This window comes from Daldinia decipiens (genome assembly GCF_022478715.1).
Source record: "Daldinia decipiens strain CBS 113046 unplaced genomic scaffold F4813scaffold_25, whole genome shotgun sequence".
NCBI lineage: Eukaryota > Fungi > Ascomycota > Sordariomycetes > Xylariales > Hypoxylaceae > Daldinia > Daldinia decipiens.
Window position 1 is genome coordinate 186,700 of NW_026054568.1, and position 15,672 is coordinate 202,371.

At 47.9% G+C, this 15,672-nt stretch overlaps 4 protein-coding genes across 4 annotated transcripts in view; 1 reads left to right on the plus strand and 3 right to left on the minus strand.

Annotated features, from left to right (window-relative positions):
* Positions 1–556: 556 nt before the first annotated feature.
* F4813DRAFT_391046 (uncharacterized protein) lies at positions 557–2,844 on the minus strand (the record flags this gene model as incomplete). The annotated part of the gene is made up of 4 exons (XM_049247103.1): positions 557–1,825; positions 1,901–2,041; positions 2,114–2,686; positions 2,785–2,844. 4 exons carry the CDS (start codon positions 2,842–2,844, stop codon positions 557–559), a joined length of 2,043 nt encoding a protein of 680 aa, XP_049098028.1.
* Positions 2,845–5,433: 2,589 nt separating this feature from the next.
* On the minus strand, positions 5,434–10,327 carry F4813DRAFT_365203 (uncharacterized protein). Its single transcript, XM_049243901.1, has 3 exons — positions 9,357–10,327; positions 7,210–9,296; positions 5,434–7,155 (listed from the first exon to the last, which is right to left on the minus strand). The coding sequence occupies exons 1-3, from the start codon at positions 9,938–9,940 to the stop codon at positions 6,047–6,049; spliced, it is 3,780 nt and encodes a 1,259-aa protein (XP_049098029.1). The 5' UTR covers positions 9,941–10,327; the 3' UTR covers positions 5,434–6,046.
* A 1,249-nt stretch (positions 10,328–11,576) lies between these two features.
* F4813DRAFT_144249 (cysteine proteinase) lies at positions 11,577–13,895 on the plus strand. The gene is made up of 6 exons (XM_049238867.1): positions 11,577–12,169; positions 12,223–12,317; positions 12,368–12,476; positions 12,530–12,711; positions 12,766–12,971; positions 13,032–13,895. The coding sequence occupies exons 1-6, from the start codon at positions 11,831–11,833 to the stop codon at positions 13,562–13,564; spliced, it is 1,464 nt and encodes a 487-aa protein (XP_049098030.1). The 5' UTR covers positions 11,577–11,830; the 3' UTR covers positions 13,565–13,895.
* Positions 13,896–13,902: 7 nt separating this feature from the next.
* Positions 13,903–15,672, minus strand: part of F4813DRAFT_365210 (CDP-diacylglycerol--serine O-phosphatidyltransferase) — a 2,500-nt gene continuing 730 nt past the window's right edge. The window contains exons 2-4 of the mRNA XM_049243902.1: positions 15,423–15,515; positions 15,137–15,330; positions 13,903–14,976 (exon numbers count right to left, since the gene is read on the minus strand). Coding sequence (XP_049098031.1) covers positions 14,602–14,976; positions 15,137–15,330; positions 15,423–15,515 — 662 coding nt within the window. The 3' untranslated portion in view covers positions 13,903–14,601. The remainder of the gene's footprint in view (positions 14,977–15,136; positions 15,331–15,422; positions 15,516–15,672) is intronic.

Consider the following 15,672-nt stretch of genomic DNA (forward strand, 5'->3'; position numbering starts at 1 on the left):
AATACGCAAACCCTTTATTAAGTAACCTAGACCTCTAAATTCTAGAGTTCTACATAGAAGTGGATATAAATACCTATATATATAAGTATGTATTACATATGTCGCTGGTTGCCGCAATCGAGGCCTCCTAATCCACCCTCACCCTTGCGAGCGCAGCGCCGATCAATGACCCCCGGCATCGACCAGATGGGTTCGGTTACATACATATGTAGAAGGGTAGGATAGGTAGATATCATAGCGTTGCGGTACGCCTTCGAAGTGCCAGTGCCGTCTCATCCGGCTTCTATCCGTCTGGCTGCCTGCTGGGTCGTTTCTATCCTATCCGTCTCGTCTTAAGTATTGTACATAGATAGGTGATCCCTTGGATGTGCAGTCTCGCGGTTAGATTGTTATAGGTTAGGTAGTAGACAGCTCAGGTACATGTAATTATAAGTTGTAATCATAAAAGTCGAAAGTCGTCTGCCTCCATTAACACCAACACCAACACCAACCCGAACACCAATATCGTCACTTCACTAATATCGTCACTAATATCACCACTAATACCACCATCCCATCACACAACCAACCACCGCCGCGCAACCCACTTCTGACTCTCCCCCGCGTCCTGGCCTCCAGCCGCATGCGCCAGCAGCTCCGCGCGATGCTTCTCGAAGTGTTTCTTCCGCAGCGCCTCGACATGCTGCAACGGGCCACCATTACCATTATTAAACCCGCTCTCGCCATAACCATAATCATCATCACCACCACCACCACCACCACCATCATCATCGCTAACACTGCAACCCTCCCGCAGCGCCGCCTGCCCAACAAACACACCCGCCGACAACCCCGGCGGCAACGGCGGCGCAAACGAACAAGCCCCCATACCCATACTCATCCCCATCTGCCCCTGCGACCTCCTCGAGTAAGAATAATCCTCCTGTTGCTGCTGCTGCTGCTGCGGCAGCGGCGTCGCGCTAGCCTGCTTCGCCATGAGCGCGTCCCGCCGGATCAGCATGCTCGGCATGCGAATGCGCAGCTGCCGCAGCACGTGCGCGTACTTGACCCCGAGCTCGTCGCCGATGAACCGCAGGCGCCCGTGGATCCACGCGCGCTGCGCGTCCGTCGTGTAGTCCTGGCTGTGCAGGCATATGAGCGGCCACGTGAGGAAGTAGCCGGCGAGGGCCTTGGGGGAGTTTTCCTCGCCGCAGAGGAATCCGCTCTGCTGCTGTTGCTGCTGCTGTTGATTTTGGTGGTGGTGGTGATGGTGGTGGGAAGGGTTGTTTTTGCTCGGACGCCAGCCCAGCTGGTACGGCACCGAGGCGATGATGTCGGTGATGGTCTCCGCGCAGGTGCGCGCTGCGGTCGCGTACTCGGGCGTCGTGCGGTAGTCGACCGGGCTGCAGATCCAGGCTGCGCAGCGCACGACGAGGGAGGCTAGGATCAGACGTGCCGTGCGCGAGGTGTTCCACACGCTGGTGATGTAGAAGTCGTGGTAGACGTCGACGCGGCCGGGGAACACTTCTGCTTTCGAGTAGTCGCCGTTGGGCACGTGGTCCTCCCATGTTACCGTGCGGAATTTCCAGTCTTCGGGCACGTTGCGCATCCAGGCTACGACTTCTTGGTCGACCGTCTGTATTCGCCGGAGCATGTCCGTCATGATCTCGACGTTGTCGGGCGTTCGCGCCATGCTGTTCATCAGCCGTGTGACTTCGGCTCGGTACTCTCCTAACTTGATCATGAGCCGGTGACACGATGCTGCTGTCTTGTCCCTAATCGCGTCGTCGATCCACCACTCGGCGCCCATTGTAGGGGTTGTTCCAGCCGTGAGGCTATGAATAATCTGGTCGTATCGTTAGCAGTCACAGCTAAGTTAACTATATGCTGAACAGGTAAAAATAAATAAAACTAAACGCACCATTTGGGTTCGAACGGCGATGAAGAGACCTAAGCCAGTTTTGGTCTTTAACTGCTTTTTCCCTCGAGCTTTGACGAGCTGTATGGCGCCTTCGGTATGTGAACCCCAGTTGAGCATGCCGATTTGTTTTGCCGTGATGCTCTATACACGTATAGGTGCCATATTAGAACACCATCGCGTCGTATATGACACTCTAAAGCAAGATAGACGTACCTCGAACAAGCCCAGCAATAAAACAGCTGCCAGCGTCGTGTCCGCCAGTTGCGTCTCGGGGTTTCTCAAAGCAGCATTTGTTCCGTTAAGCGCCTTCGTATACTCATACAGCGCTCTGTCCGAAAACCTGCTACACACGCCTCCCCGGTTATTTAGAAAAGCCATCGAGCACGCATTGAAGGCATTTTGTAAGTGGCCTTGCGAATTTTCCTTCAGCAGCGGGATGATGAAGTCCATGAAAGCTCGCCCGTTTCCTTCTCCGGGTATCAAGACGAAATTAGAGACGAAGCTACAACTGGCCTGTTGTTCTATAGGGATGTTGAGCGGACGAATGAGTGCTTGTTTTATAGGTGGTTTGGTGCTGTTGGCGAATACCAAGGACACTCTCATGTCCCCCGACGTAGAGTCTGGTTTCCCTGTCTTTACCGCTGATCCCTTGTTGCCAGCCTTCCGCGCTCGACGCTCGGTAGCCTGCGTCTCGTTACGGAAGATCAGGTCAAACTCGTCCTTATATCCAGGACATTGTCTGCGTGACTTGGTGCATTGATTACACGTTGGTTTTGTCTCGTCGCACTATTGCTCGGAGAAGAGCGCTGGTTAGTCTGCGAGGGGATAGTCTGCGAGGGGATAAGAGGATATAAAAGGATATGCTTGCCCGTATGGCAACCTACCTTTATTCTCCTCGTCCTACACATCTGACAACCCTTTGAGGGTTTCCCGCAATAAACCATCTTCACGAAATTAGATAGCAACGTACTGTCTGCGCACCTTCGAAACAATTGCAGATCGATCAGGTTATATAAGTTAAACAGACCACCGCCAATATTCAGGTAGTTAAGTACCTCCTAAGACAGCCGATCTTTGATAGTCCCTCCTATTAGTTCAAAGATTATCGTCGAACCACTAGGACACGACAGCGTGACGAGTGACAAGTCCTGGGAAGCTATTGAACTTTAGGTTAACCGAAGTACGATACCTAAGTCGCTAAGCTCTAAGACCGAACGAATAATATAGTGTCTTGCTAACGGACGCTCATTTAAGAGTGTGATACTTAAAGAGGGCAGATGCATTAAGATCCATGAGAGGTTCCAGGTCGGCAGTGAGCGGGGAATTGTAGAATTGAGGTTCCAGATCGTCGAACAACTACCAGGTTATTCTCATAACTTGCAGCTTTTCAACCGCAGTAACCAACTCCGAAGACAAAAGACAATAGATATCTGCTGTTACGAGCACATTGACGTGATGGCGTGTTTCGTACCAAAAGAGGCCAGTGATATAAGGATATTTGGACGTCTTGTATGCGGGTTTTGTATCAGCGAAGCCGGGTTCTGGTTATTGCCGGCGTCTCCGTTTCAGGTGTGTACGTGCTGTGCGTAGCTCAGATAGAAGTCTCTCGGCCGAGGGCAGACGGGATTCGCTGATCTGGGGTAGCCCTGGCTGGTTGAGAACGTGATTGGTCGAGAAACCCCCTGAGAAAGCTACAATTGGTAACTCGGATTGTTTCTGTACCCCCCCCCCTCGTCATACGATTGTCTTTAATTCTTCACCGCGGCGTCGTTCCAACAGATGGATAGATGGATAGATGGATTGGTGAGTTGAAAAAGGAGAAGAGGTCGACAGGATAGTCAAGCATAAAGGAATATCAGAAGTCCGTTGCGATTAATAAATAACCCCAGGGGCCAAGGGTGAGCCAAGTGGAGAATGGAAACACGTCGGTAGCCAGTAGAAGCTTGTAACGATATTCAAAGCAGGGGAACAGGGGAGACGACCAGGACGACTAGCCTCGAGAGGTATAGTAAAGCCATTAGTCTCGCCAAAATCCACTATACAGACACTTCATTAGTTAAGGCGTTACTATCGGAGAATCTGGAGAATTCCATTTTCCCGAAATGCTGCATAGGTAGTTAGAACGCTAAAGAAAACATATATGTCGTATAGTCTATAGTCTTAACTAAACGGGTTCTGATAGCTGTCTGTCTGGACGTGACTCTCGACATGTATCGAGTCAGTTGACAAGTTGGACTTCCATAAAGCCGCCGGATGTTGAGCCGTTAGCTCTAAAAAGCTAAGCTAACAACGACTAGATAGAGGGATAAAAATCATCCCGCAAGACTCGAGCCAGCCTTAACCATAGGATGAGGTAGCCTCACGAATGTAAAGCCGGCTAACGAAAACTAGCTGCGTGGAGAGTTCGCCGATCCCGCCTCATTTCAACGAGAAGCTAACCGCTGGTCTTCGGAAGTATTGATAATTACTAGTTATTTTAGCATTAGCTTATTAGTTTAGCCATGTAGAAACGCCTCCTTTCTTATATGTATCTTATATGTATCTTGTATCTGCAGCAGTAGTTTAGTTACGATAGCACTAAGGGAAAGGAGACAAATCCACAACGGGCGCCGTTGCGTAGATCGTTCAGATCTTCAAGGTCCAAAATAACGACACTAGCTATTAAGGTACCATAATAAGGCGGCCTAGGCTAGTCATCTTGCTTAACATCGTATAGCCGAAGGGCTAGCATCCAGGAAGATTTCGATCGCTGACTCTCGGGAGACATCCTATTGGAACAGTACGGCCTGGTGCGAGCATAGATTATAACCGATCTTATGGAATAGTCTTTCTGCCGGATAGTACACATGTATACACTACCGATAGCAACCTTGGCCATGAGACCCGAGGACTTGGGGCATCTTGTGGTGAAGCCTTGGCATCGAGCTAACCTCACCCTTGTTCCCTTCATGTGAAAGACTGATTACGTCGTTATAGCAGGGACCAGAGGCATCAGTGCTTTGACCTCATCCACGCGTACTAGATGATTTAGTCGGTTAGAATAAACTTTAAGTCCTATTAACTTCAATGATAAGATGAATACCTGCCTATTATATACCTAATGTACCAAGTAAGAAACTTGGTGTTTGACCATGTTCTCTTGCCTCACACCCATAACTTAGACCATTAGACCATCTCTAGTCAGAGACCACAAACAAGCTTCATAAACCACGACATCTTAGACTGAAAAGAAACACCCCCATCTCGGAATATCCTCCTAGCCAACGGCATATAGCGCAATACTAAGAGACAATACCCCGTAGCCACTCCTATCTTGTCTACCGAGCTCAACTCCCGAACAGCCACCGAACTTACCCGTCAGCTATACGGAGCTACCCGGACTAACGGAGTAGCTAGACATCGGGGCACCCGACACACAGACTAGGTAACTATAAGCTAAACAAGAGACGGACGACCAAAAGGAAAAGGTGAAAAGAAAAAGAAAAAAAAAACACCAAAAAACATACAACACCGGGGATTCGCTGGTCGTCACCGACCCAACTACTAGTCCGGCGGTATCCGGTTTATCGAAGGGGAGAGCGGACGGGATCCCGAGCTTTCCAGATCCTATGGTCGTATGTGGTTGAGTAACGAGTTGTCAGAACCTATATACCTAACCTACCCGCCTAATGAGGTAGACTGGGTACATAGGCCACTTGCTCATCACTTGTCAGCCGCTTGAATTCCAATATCTCGAACTGTACGACTACATAAGGCACAAAGAATCGTTCTTGGATTTATCCATCTCAGAACATATCCAGTTCACCCTCTAGCATCACATCATGCCCATCCTAACCTAAAAGTATCCAACCTTACAGTCATACACACATAACATAACAACAATCTCATGTCCTGCTCATGGGTTTACAATAGAATCACATTTTATATTGGACTGCCATGGCAATCCTGCCAGCAAAAGCTGTCATCCTACCGGAACGCCATGCTCATGCAATGCCCCAACAGCCGCACATAGCTGTTACTCCCCGTTGCTCTACACTATTTCCACATCCCCTTCATATGCGGCCTGTTCGTTCCGCATGTCCATGTCCAACGTCCAACGTCCAACGTCCAAACCTCCTCCGCCAATCCGATAAGTAAGGCAGCGTTTCAGTATTTCAGCGACTTCTGGCCCTTGTCCCTACCCTCGACGCCCAGTGTCGAAAAGGCACAGTGCTGATCCTTTATAGCTACCACCTCGTACGTGCCCTCCAAGTTTGCCGTAATCACTTTGCTATGCTCGTAGCTGATATCATGTCGCGTCTCTAATATCTGGCTCTTCTGTCCCTTCCGAGCGTTGGTACTACGAGTATATGTGAACTCGAAAGGTGGCGTACCCCAGAATTCGAACAAGATCTCAACCTCGCTTCCTTCGTGGATATCGACTTGGATGACACGCCCCTTACTAATCCTGACGCTTGGCATGGGGTGAATAGTCTTGGTTATATTAACGGCTGCCCGGCACTCACTTCCCTTATCGCTAATACTATTGATCGTGAAGTCGCCAGGCGATTCGGCAATACGACGGAAACTGGTGGTTTGGGATTTGGCCTTCATCTGTTTGCCGGAAAATTCATAGTGTACTTCAAAAGGAGGTGTGCCCGAAAGCGTGTAGGCGATGCGCTCACCGACGCAATAATCGGATCGCTGCTCGAGAGGGTAGATAGACGGCGCTTCATAAAGCTGAATATGAACCACTCCACCACCGCCTTCCGTCTTCTGCTGGCAACCACGGGCATCGCGTACCTTGCGGATTCTGATCTGCTGACCACCAAGCTTTAGGTACTGCCTAGGGATCTGGATGGCGTAATTGTTGGTTTGGATGTTAGGGATCCTAAATATCTCCGGTAGATTTCCAGAATGCTGTTTAATTTCGACTTCGACGTAGAACGGTGCTTTGCCCTCTAGCCTGATAGGAATCGATTCTTGCGGGCTGTAATCAGACATGCACATCTTGAACGTTTGACCAGGTTTGACAAAGGAAGCGAACGGCTTCGGGTTGATCGTCTGTTCCAGTGTGAGAGGCTCGGATTTTTGCTTGTCGTTGTAGAGATTGTCCGACAGGCCAGAAAACGTGTAAGTGTATAATCCGGCCTTGGCTGTGTCTAGGGCGATGGATGCTTTCCCGAGAGCAGCGTCAAACTCTTTTCGGGCCACCGAACCCGAGCCTGCCCTCGGCTTATGTTTGATTTCATACTCCACGTGGTACGGAGGCGAGCCTAAGATTCATGTTAGCATAATTCAAGTGTCGTAGAGACATAAAAGTAGCTTACCTTTAAGTGAAACTTCAAATCCATCCACGTCGCCCTCGCAGACATCTCTTTTGATGAATTTGTTTTCCTTATCTGCGGGCTGAATCGATTCGCTGGGCGAAAACGACAGCTCGGGACGCGGATACCACTTAACTTCAAAACTACTGGCTTGGGGATTGATGATACCACTACATCCATGATCCCTTACATCAATAATCTCGTAGATGCCCCGTTCCTTGGCTTCAATGAAGTCGTTGCCAGTCTTGGCAATGCGAACCCCTGGTTCCTCAGAAGTACTGTTAAGGTTGCGATAGCTCACTATCCATGGCCCATCACCGGACAACTTCAAAGGAAGACGGGCCGCAGCGGCTTCAACAACCGTAGTTGTCCTCTTACCATCCAGAACACCAAATGCTGCCCGCGGTCGCTGGCGTCGCACAGAGATCTTGGCCTCTTCCTTGAGGAATATGCGGCATCCTGTCTTATCTCGGATGCTCTTCAGAGCCAAGGTGTACTCGCCACCGGTCGATAACGGAGCTGTTTCGATAGTGAAGGTGTCGCTCTCAATGCCAATCGCCTTCTCGGACTTTCTTTTACCTTCGTGTACGAGCTCCCACTCGAGCGTGAAAGGACCGTCTCCGAGAAGAGCCACGTCCAGTTTGACTGGCTGATCCAGACAAGCATTGATGCTACGGCGTTCCGACTTGAAATACGCTGTCGCGGGCGGCTTAACATTCTGCTCCAAATAATATTCATCCGACAAAGGTAGGGGAACGGTGTAAATAGCATCTTCGATTCTCCTAAAGCGATACTGGTAGCGCCCGGCGTTCCTAGGTAGAAGGTCGATCTGTTGTCTGAGGCCTCTGATCTCAACCGTCTCCCTCCTATTCTGACCAGAATCGCTGGTCACGGTATATGCAACTCTAAAGGGAGGAGTTCCGATCATATCTAGATTCACCCGAAGTCCAATGGAGTTACCGGCACACTTGTCTGGAATCTCCTCGGCCTGTATGGACAATGTAGGTTCGAGAGGGTTGAGCAGTAAGCAAGATGAGGGCTCCTCAATCTCTCCTTCGCAGGAGTCACAGGAAACGGATTTCAGAGTATACAAACCCGGCGCACTGATCTTGGGTTGATCGTCCACACTCTTGGCGGTAAAAGTACCTACCTCAACAACGTCGCCATGGTCACCACTCTTAGTGAGCGTGTTGATTGGCGAGAAATTCCAGGTCAGAGTGTGAGAAACACTATCCGGAGTTTGACCTGGGCGCCCAATCTTGACAGGAAGCTTCGTCGTCTTTCCCTTGGCAACCTTGAGAGGATTACTAGTGTCACAGCCCTTGATAGTAGCTCTAGGGCGTTCTCGCACAACAAAATTCTGAAACAGGTGCTTAGGTTTAGGCTTCGCGTCGGGATCCTCAGGTTGAGGATACTGGATGACATTGCCAAAGACGTCGTGAACTTCGTCGATGGAGTACTGCCACTCCCCTGCAGAATTCATCGACTCGTTCAGGCCTACCTCGACAGTCTGTAACCTGGCCCAGGTATAGTCCTCTTCTCCCAAGGGCATTATAGTCGATCTCTGAGTAAGCAGGGGGGATACGAACCCGTCGGGCTGAAGACTTTGAAAATGGAAACTGTGATCTTTTCCATTGATGGTGCGGCTATAGACGATCTTTAAGGGCGGCGTGCCATAAACATCCAGAGATAAGTTGGATAGATCACCGATACACTTCGTTGCCGACTGCGCCGTACGAACCCGGGCTCTCGGACAAGGAACAATGTATGTAGGCTCAGTAAGTCTCTGAACCTCAAGCTTGTACTCATCGAGGACCTTGTTTAGCTGATAAACACCTGGCTTCTTTATAGCAATGTCGTATCTGTAAATCCCCAGTGCTCCATCTTCGATAGATTTCGCCGACTGTTTGCTGATTTCCCTTATCTCTTTGCGGCTGAGTTTTAATACCTCCTGAGAATCTGATTCTAGATCGAAACGAAGAAGTTCGACCTCGACGGGAACTGTAGCGTTGAAGTAGATGGGTACAGTCGCTACATTCTGGCCTTGGCCGAGACAGTAAGGATTCTTTTCAGGATTAAGAAGGGCAGAGCTATCATAATAAGTTAGAAACGGTCTACTATACGTACGTAGCACGGTTACCAAGACTTACCCTTCAGGAAGGATATTAATGATCTGCTTTCCCATGATAAGAGAGGAGTTATGCAGAATGCTCGAGACTTTAACATTGTGCTCGGAGATGGCAAGTTCCTTGTCATAGAAGACCTTAACCAGGCCGAGAAGCCAGGAATGCCAAGGCACGGGAATGTTAAACATTAGAAGCCAGTTAAATATTAGATGGCCAAAGAAAATCATAGAAACTGTCGGTGCGGCCAGCTCCAACCAAGGTATGCGCATAGAAGGTAAAGAGAAGAAGAAAATAAAGTCAAAGATGACCCATTTGCAGAAAAAGTAGAACGAGCCGCCATTATCCTCTAATATCTGTATCCAGTCGTAGAAGCGCCATCCTAGAAGGGCTACGTAGATGGCGAAGGCGTAGAACCGCTGGGTCGGTGCGTCGATAATGGTAGTAGGGATTACCGGCTGACTACTCGGAGAGGAAGCGGGTTGGTTTTCGGGAGCGGTTGGTAAAGAAGTTCGAGGTTTAGCATCTTGTGCCTGACGTGGTCTTTGAGCTCTAGCAGCTGGTGTTTGAGGGAAACCTCCAGCGCCCACGCGCGGCGTCCCAGGATTCATTGCATTCCGGGATGGTGACGAACCATCAGGAGCGGAAGAAAATATCGACTAAGTTGGTAAAGTTGGTAAAAATTGGTTGATCGATAGATTAAGTGTCAAGAGTCAAGAGTCAAGATATATCAACTTGAATTCGACCAGTCAAGGTGTTTAATCAAGCCTAATATATTTTTGATCTGACCTTGTCTATGTTGTCGAGCCAGCGCAAAGGAAGGGAGGTATGTAAATACCTTGTTGAGCTCGTCGAATAGGCGAATGGGCGAGTGGGCGAGTGGGCGAGTGGGCGGGAGTGGGCGGAAATTTTAGGGTTGATCTGGCAATAAATACAAGCAAGCAACATCACGACGCGGGCGCGTTCAGAAATTCGAAATTTCTAAATTTCTGTATGGTGCCAAGGCTTTGGCTGTCACACGCAGCTGCTTGCCAACCGTTAGCATTTCTCGGTAGCTCCTTTGTGTCTTATCAAGAGCTATGACCTTTTATCAATTGAAGGTAGCTGTTATAGTGTAGCACTATTATAGCGTGGGGCAAGTGGGACATCCAAGTAAAGTTATCCATACAATACAGGCGGAAAAGTTTAGACGTTTTAGAGCTTCATAGGTAGGTAGGTAGGTACATGCACTAGCTATTAAAAGCGGGTAAAATACCATTGGTAAGGAGCGGGTAGCTTAGGTAGGTACCTACATCATAAGCTATAGCTACAGGTACCTACCTACATGCAATTAATCTACTTCAATGTATTGTACCAATCTACCCTCAGTATTACTTCAATGCTACATACATGTACACATAAACAATCAATTACACATGGAATCAAAAAGCTGCTATGAACATCATTCACCGGGTTCTTTTGGTCCTGGCATATTCCAACAGTAAAAGTACAATCGATTGATAATATTAAACTGTTCAAGATACATGTAATAAAAAGTAGTCGGAAATTATTCCGTTACATCAGCTTCGTCCCCTCAGTTTGATCACATCACAGGTCCCATCCACACAGCTCAACCATATCTCAGCCTCTCCTAGCCGAGCCAACCTCAACAAATACAAAGAAAGCAGTGACTAAACCCATTAATCTGTACGGGGAATACGAGCAGAGCTTATGCTGTAAATGAATTAAAAAGAAACAGAAAGGAAAGACGCAGGGCGTGCCACGTATCAAGCATGTGTTCGTAGAGGTATGTATATCAAACCGCTGCCTTTGTGTTTCCCGACCTTTAAAACCCCTGAGTCATTTATGCAAAAGATACCCAAGTTGACATAGCTTACAGCTGATATAAAAATACAGCAGAATGAGGAACATAATACCTGATAGAAACCCATACTGTTCTTATAGCCTTACTTGAGCCTCAACCATCCTCGGAGCCAGCGTATGTAAGTCAATGTTAGTTTTTTTAACCAGGAAATATATACATACCTTAAATATATATATCTTATATATATATCTTGCTGATAGATCAGTACAGGCCTGCATAGATAAATAAATGGTTTTGCGGTTGCCGTTTCCTATATTGTTTTATTTAGTGAACGGGGCTTAAATTATCGTCCACAACGTCTGCGACGTCTACATTTACGTCTACATCTACATCTACATCGCGCTACTACGCCTTGTTGCCAATTAATATCCACGTTTTACACTTTCCTCACCACAAATGTCTACCTCCTAATCTTATCCGTTCAAGAATAAAATTCCCGACATTTATTTCGTTTGAGAAAATTCCTAAAACCCATACCCAATTCCTATAAGACATTCTTTGACGGCTTGTCTTATCCAGTCTTCCCGTTACACTATTACTGCATCGCATCGCAGCGCCATCTACCATCTTCCCTCTCGTGTTACATAACACTACTTCATACAAAACAAAGCCCAGGTCAGATTATTTCACTGAATAGATGGCGGAACCCGAGCAAGTTGGGACACCTCCCGTGTCTCCAGACAGCCTGCATAACAACGAAGCAAAGAATACCGACACACCTAATAACGGCACGCGTCGCTCAGGTAGAGCGACAAAGGCACCTGCCAAGTACGATGAGGAGTATGTCAGTCCAGCCTATAAAGCACCTATGCAACCTGCCATACCGTCAACCCGCCCAAAGCGTAAGGCAGCTCAGATTGCAAAAGACAATATCATTCCCGAAGATCCTGGTCCACTCCTGGAAGCAGCTCTAAACCGAATGTCCCAGGATGAGCGCAAAGAGTATGGTGGTTGGGTGGAACTTGAATCTGAGCCTGTAAGTTGTGTAGCCATAGGCTCGTTCCTACTTTAGCTGACCTATCTATCTAGGGATTCTTCAATGCCATTCTGCAAGAGCTTGGAGCTAAGGACTTCAAGGTTCAAGAAGTGTACAGTCTGGATCCAGACATCCTAGAATTCCTGCCGTAAGATTGGCATCCCATATCCTCGAGATGGCAATGCTAACGTAAAGCAGCAAACCTGTTCATGGCCTCATTTTCTTATTCCAATACGATGGATCTGATGAGCCAAGCAACAAGGCGAACCGCCAGGAGTGTCCTGGTTATCTCTGGTTTACCAACCAGGTATGTATTTCTCCTTAAGCCTTTGGGCTACATGCCAACTAACAGACTTATAGACAACAGCAAATGCTTGCGCTACCGTAGCGCTCATGAACATCATAATGAATGCCCAAGACGTCACCCTCGGTATGGAACTCCAGAGTTTTAGAGAGTCAACAAAAGAACTACCCCCTCCTCATCGAGGCAGCTCCCTCGACAAGAATGACTTCATCCGCAGCGTCCATAATTCCGTTGCAAGGTACGGCTATTATATGTCTTCTTTGCTTAAGCTTTATCTAACCTAGACCAACAGGCGGATCGATCTCCTCTCTGAGGATCTATGTCTTGACAACAAGTATGAGGAGTCGGTGACGGTGAAAAAAAGAAGAACGCAAAAGAAGTCTGCCCGTGCCCCACGCAAAGGGCTCGTCGAGACAAACTATCACTATATCGCCTACGTGCCCGTGAACGGCCAGGTTTGGGAACTTGATGGCTTTGAAACGATGCCATTATGTCTTGGTATGTCCTACTTTTAAAAATAAAGCATCTCAACTTTCTGCTAACTAATGATAACTATAGGCCCTATATCGGATTCATGGATCGACACAGCAAGCACAGCGATTAAAGAGCGCATGACGCGCAACTCGGAAATCCCAGAATTTAGCCTCCTAGCCATCTGCCAGTCTCCTCTCCAGACTCTAGCCAAGGAATTTGCTATCAGCCTAGCCTGCTCCTACGCCTTACATGAGCTCTATAGCGGAAATACCAACTGGACCGCCCCAGACCCCTTCAAAGCTTTCCCCGCCTCTCATCTCGCCCAGCGAAATCTGACACATGAAGATATCGTATCCCAAGAGCTTCCGGATCTATACAGGACCAGGACGAGTCACCCGGACTTCAACTCGGACGAAGCACTGGAGCTAGCGAAAGAACTAAAAACGGAGCAGGATTCGCTCGACGCCCAGTACGTTGCTGAGCTGGCGACGATAGATGAGGCTGTGGATATAATACGTGGTCGGCAGCGCGATTACACGCCCGCGATACACCATTGGGTGCGAGCTCTTGCTGAGAAGGGTGTGCTAAGGGGGCTGATCCAGGATGTGGGATCGTAATGGTTAGATAGGATTTGATACGCAACAGATTGTTGCTAATATGGAGAAGGGGAGTTATATGAAGCTCGGTTCGTTCTGATATTACTGGCCCGATGATACTACGACTTTGAACGCCAGCATTATGACCATTACATACCGGATACAGGGAAGGTAGGGATGTATCATGGAAAATAGGAATCTTAATTCGGAGACACTCGTCTCGTCATAAATTCGCAGCGACTTCTGTTGTAGGGTCAAGACATATGTGTAGCTTCGGTGGAAAAAAAAAAAGACGATAAATAATACCATTTCACTAACTACCTAAATATAAGAGATGTAAACTGTGTTCCTACTACATACCGTCAAGCACCGACGTGATATTTATTCACGCGCCCTACTTGCCAACCCATAAGACTAGGTACCTAAGGTTAGTCTGCCTCCGGGCAAAAGCGTGTATGAGTAAAAAAGGGGTAGATGGCACGACTTATATAAGTTAGGTAGGTAGGTATTCGTAGTTTTACCATCCAACATAAATAACTACCTCCCTTATCTGCTTTACTCTCTACGCGACTTGAGCACATAATCTCTTCAACCTATCTTACCTACCCCCCCCTGGCCAAAGAATATACCCGTTTAGAGCAAGCCGCAGCTCAATATATCTGGAAAGTACCAAGCCAGCAAAGTAATCACACCGTCAAGATACACCGGTCAGCATAAAATCAACGCACTCGTCTGTTAGGTTCTGTTTACCGTCATTGTTTCTATACGTATGCTCGTCTACCTATGCGTAATATATGCGTGATATCTCCTGTCTCTCCCTCTCCGCTTTGCTCTTCTTCGTGGTGCGCTATTTATGTTTCCTTTTCCACTCTTTTCGCTAGCCTCATGGCAAAACACCCCATCCCATTAACAAATAAGTAGTAGAGTGCCTAAGATATCTATCCTCCCCCGACGCTCCGAGCCGAACCGGAAAAAAAGAAATCTAACCACATGAATTTACCCTTGCTGTCTACCTGCTAATACAAGGTACAGAGGGAGAGATGAGTGATGGACGGTTGTTAGGGCTTAGGTACGTGTAGAGTCTTACTGCACATCAGGCACCCGTGGATCAGGAACATGGCGACAATGGGGTGGACTTCGAAGTTAGTGCCTGCGAATAGCGTGCCGCCGGGGACCTGATCAAGAACCCAATCCTTGCTCACCCACCACGCCATCAGAGCGTCGATACCTAGCGTCGTAGGAATAGGCGTGCCCTCGAAGTAGCTGGCCTTTCCGTTTGCATCCTTGGGGATATCGCCGCTGTTCGCTGTGACGTTGAAGCGTGCTAGTCGCGTTAAACCACATAATACGAATGTAGCCAAGAACACCTGGTCGAGTGTTGTACGCAGACCGATGCTGAATGCTACGCAGGCTGGGGCGAGACCGAAGGAGATCTGTAAGAACCGAAGTTAGTATGAACGAGATCGGACACTACTATTTTTCTACAGGCTAGAGAAAATGCCGTAGTAGGTGAAGTAGACTAAGATGTCTCTATGAAGTGGCGGGGTAGACAAGATATGGGTATAACGAGAGAGCAGCATGGAGCAAACCTACCAAATCTGCCAACGAATCCAACTCCTGACCCATCATACTACTCTTCTTCCGCCACCTTGCAACTCGACCATCCATGAAATCGAAAAATAGCCCAAGAGGCAGGAACGCAAGCGCGAGGTATACATTCGTCTTGTCCGTGGGGTCGCCGAGGCAGTATCGCAGGGAAGAGAAGACGGATAGGATACCGCAAGCGCCTGTATAGTGGAAATAATGACGCTCGTTAGTAACGATTCTCTCTCTCCTAGTATATAATATCATTTGATTTTGTTAAAAGGGGGGGAAATACCATTCAGCTCAGTGATGTAGTCGGCCATGTGCAAAGCCTTCAGCAGGGAGAAATGGCCTGTAGAAGAGAGAAGGTCCTTCTGCTTCTTGTACGCTATGCAACGACGGTGTTAGTATTAAACATTAAACCAATTCGATAACACATCCTGTACTGGATAGAAAACATAGAAAACATAGAAAACATAGAAAACATAGAAAACATAGAAAACATAGAAAACATAGAAAACATAGAAAACATAGAAAACATAGAA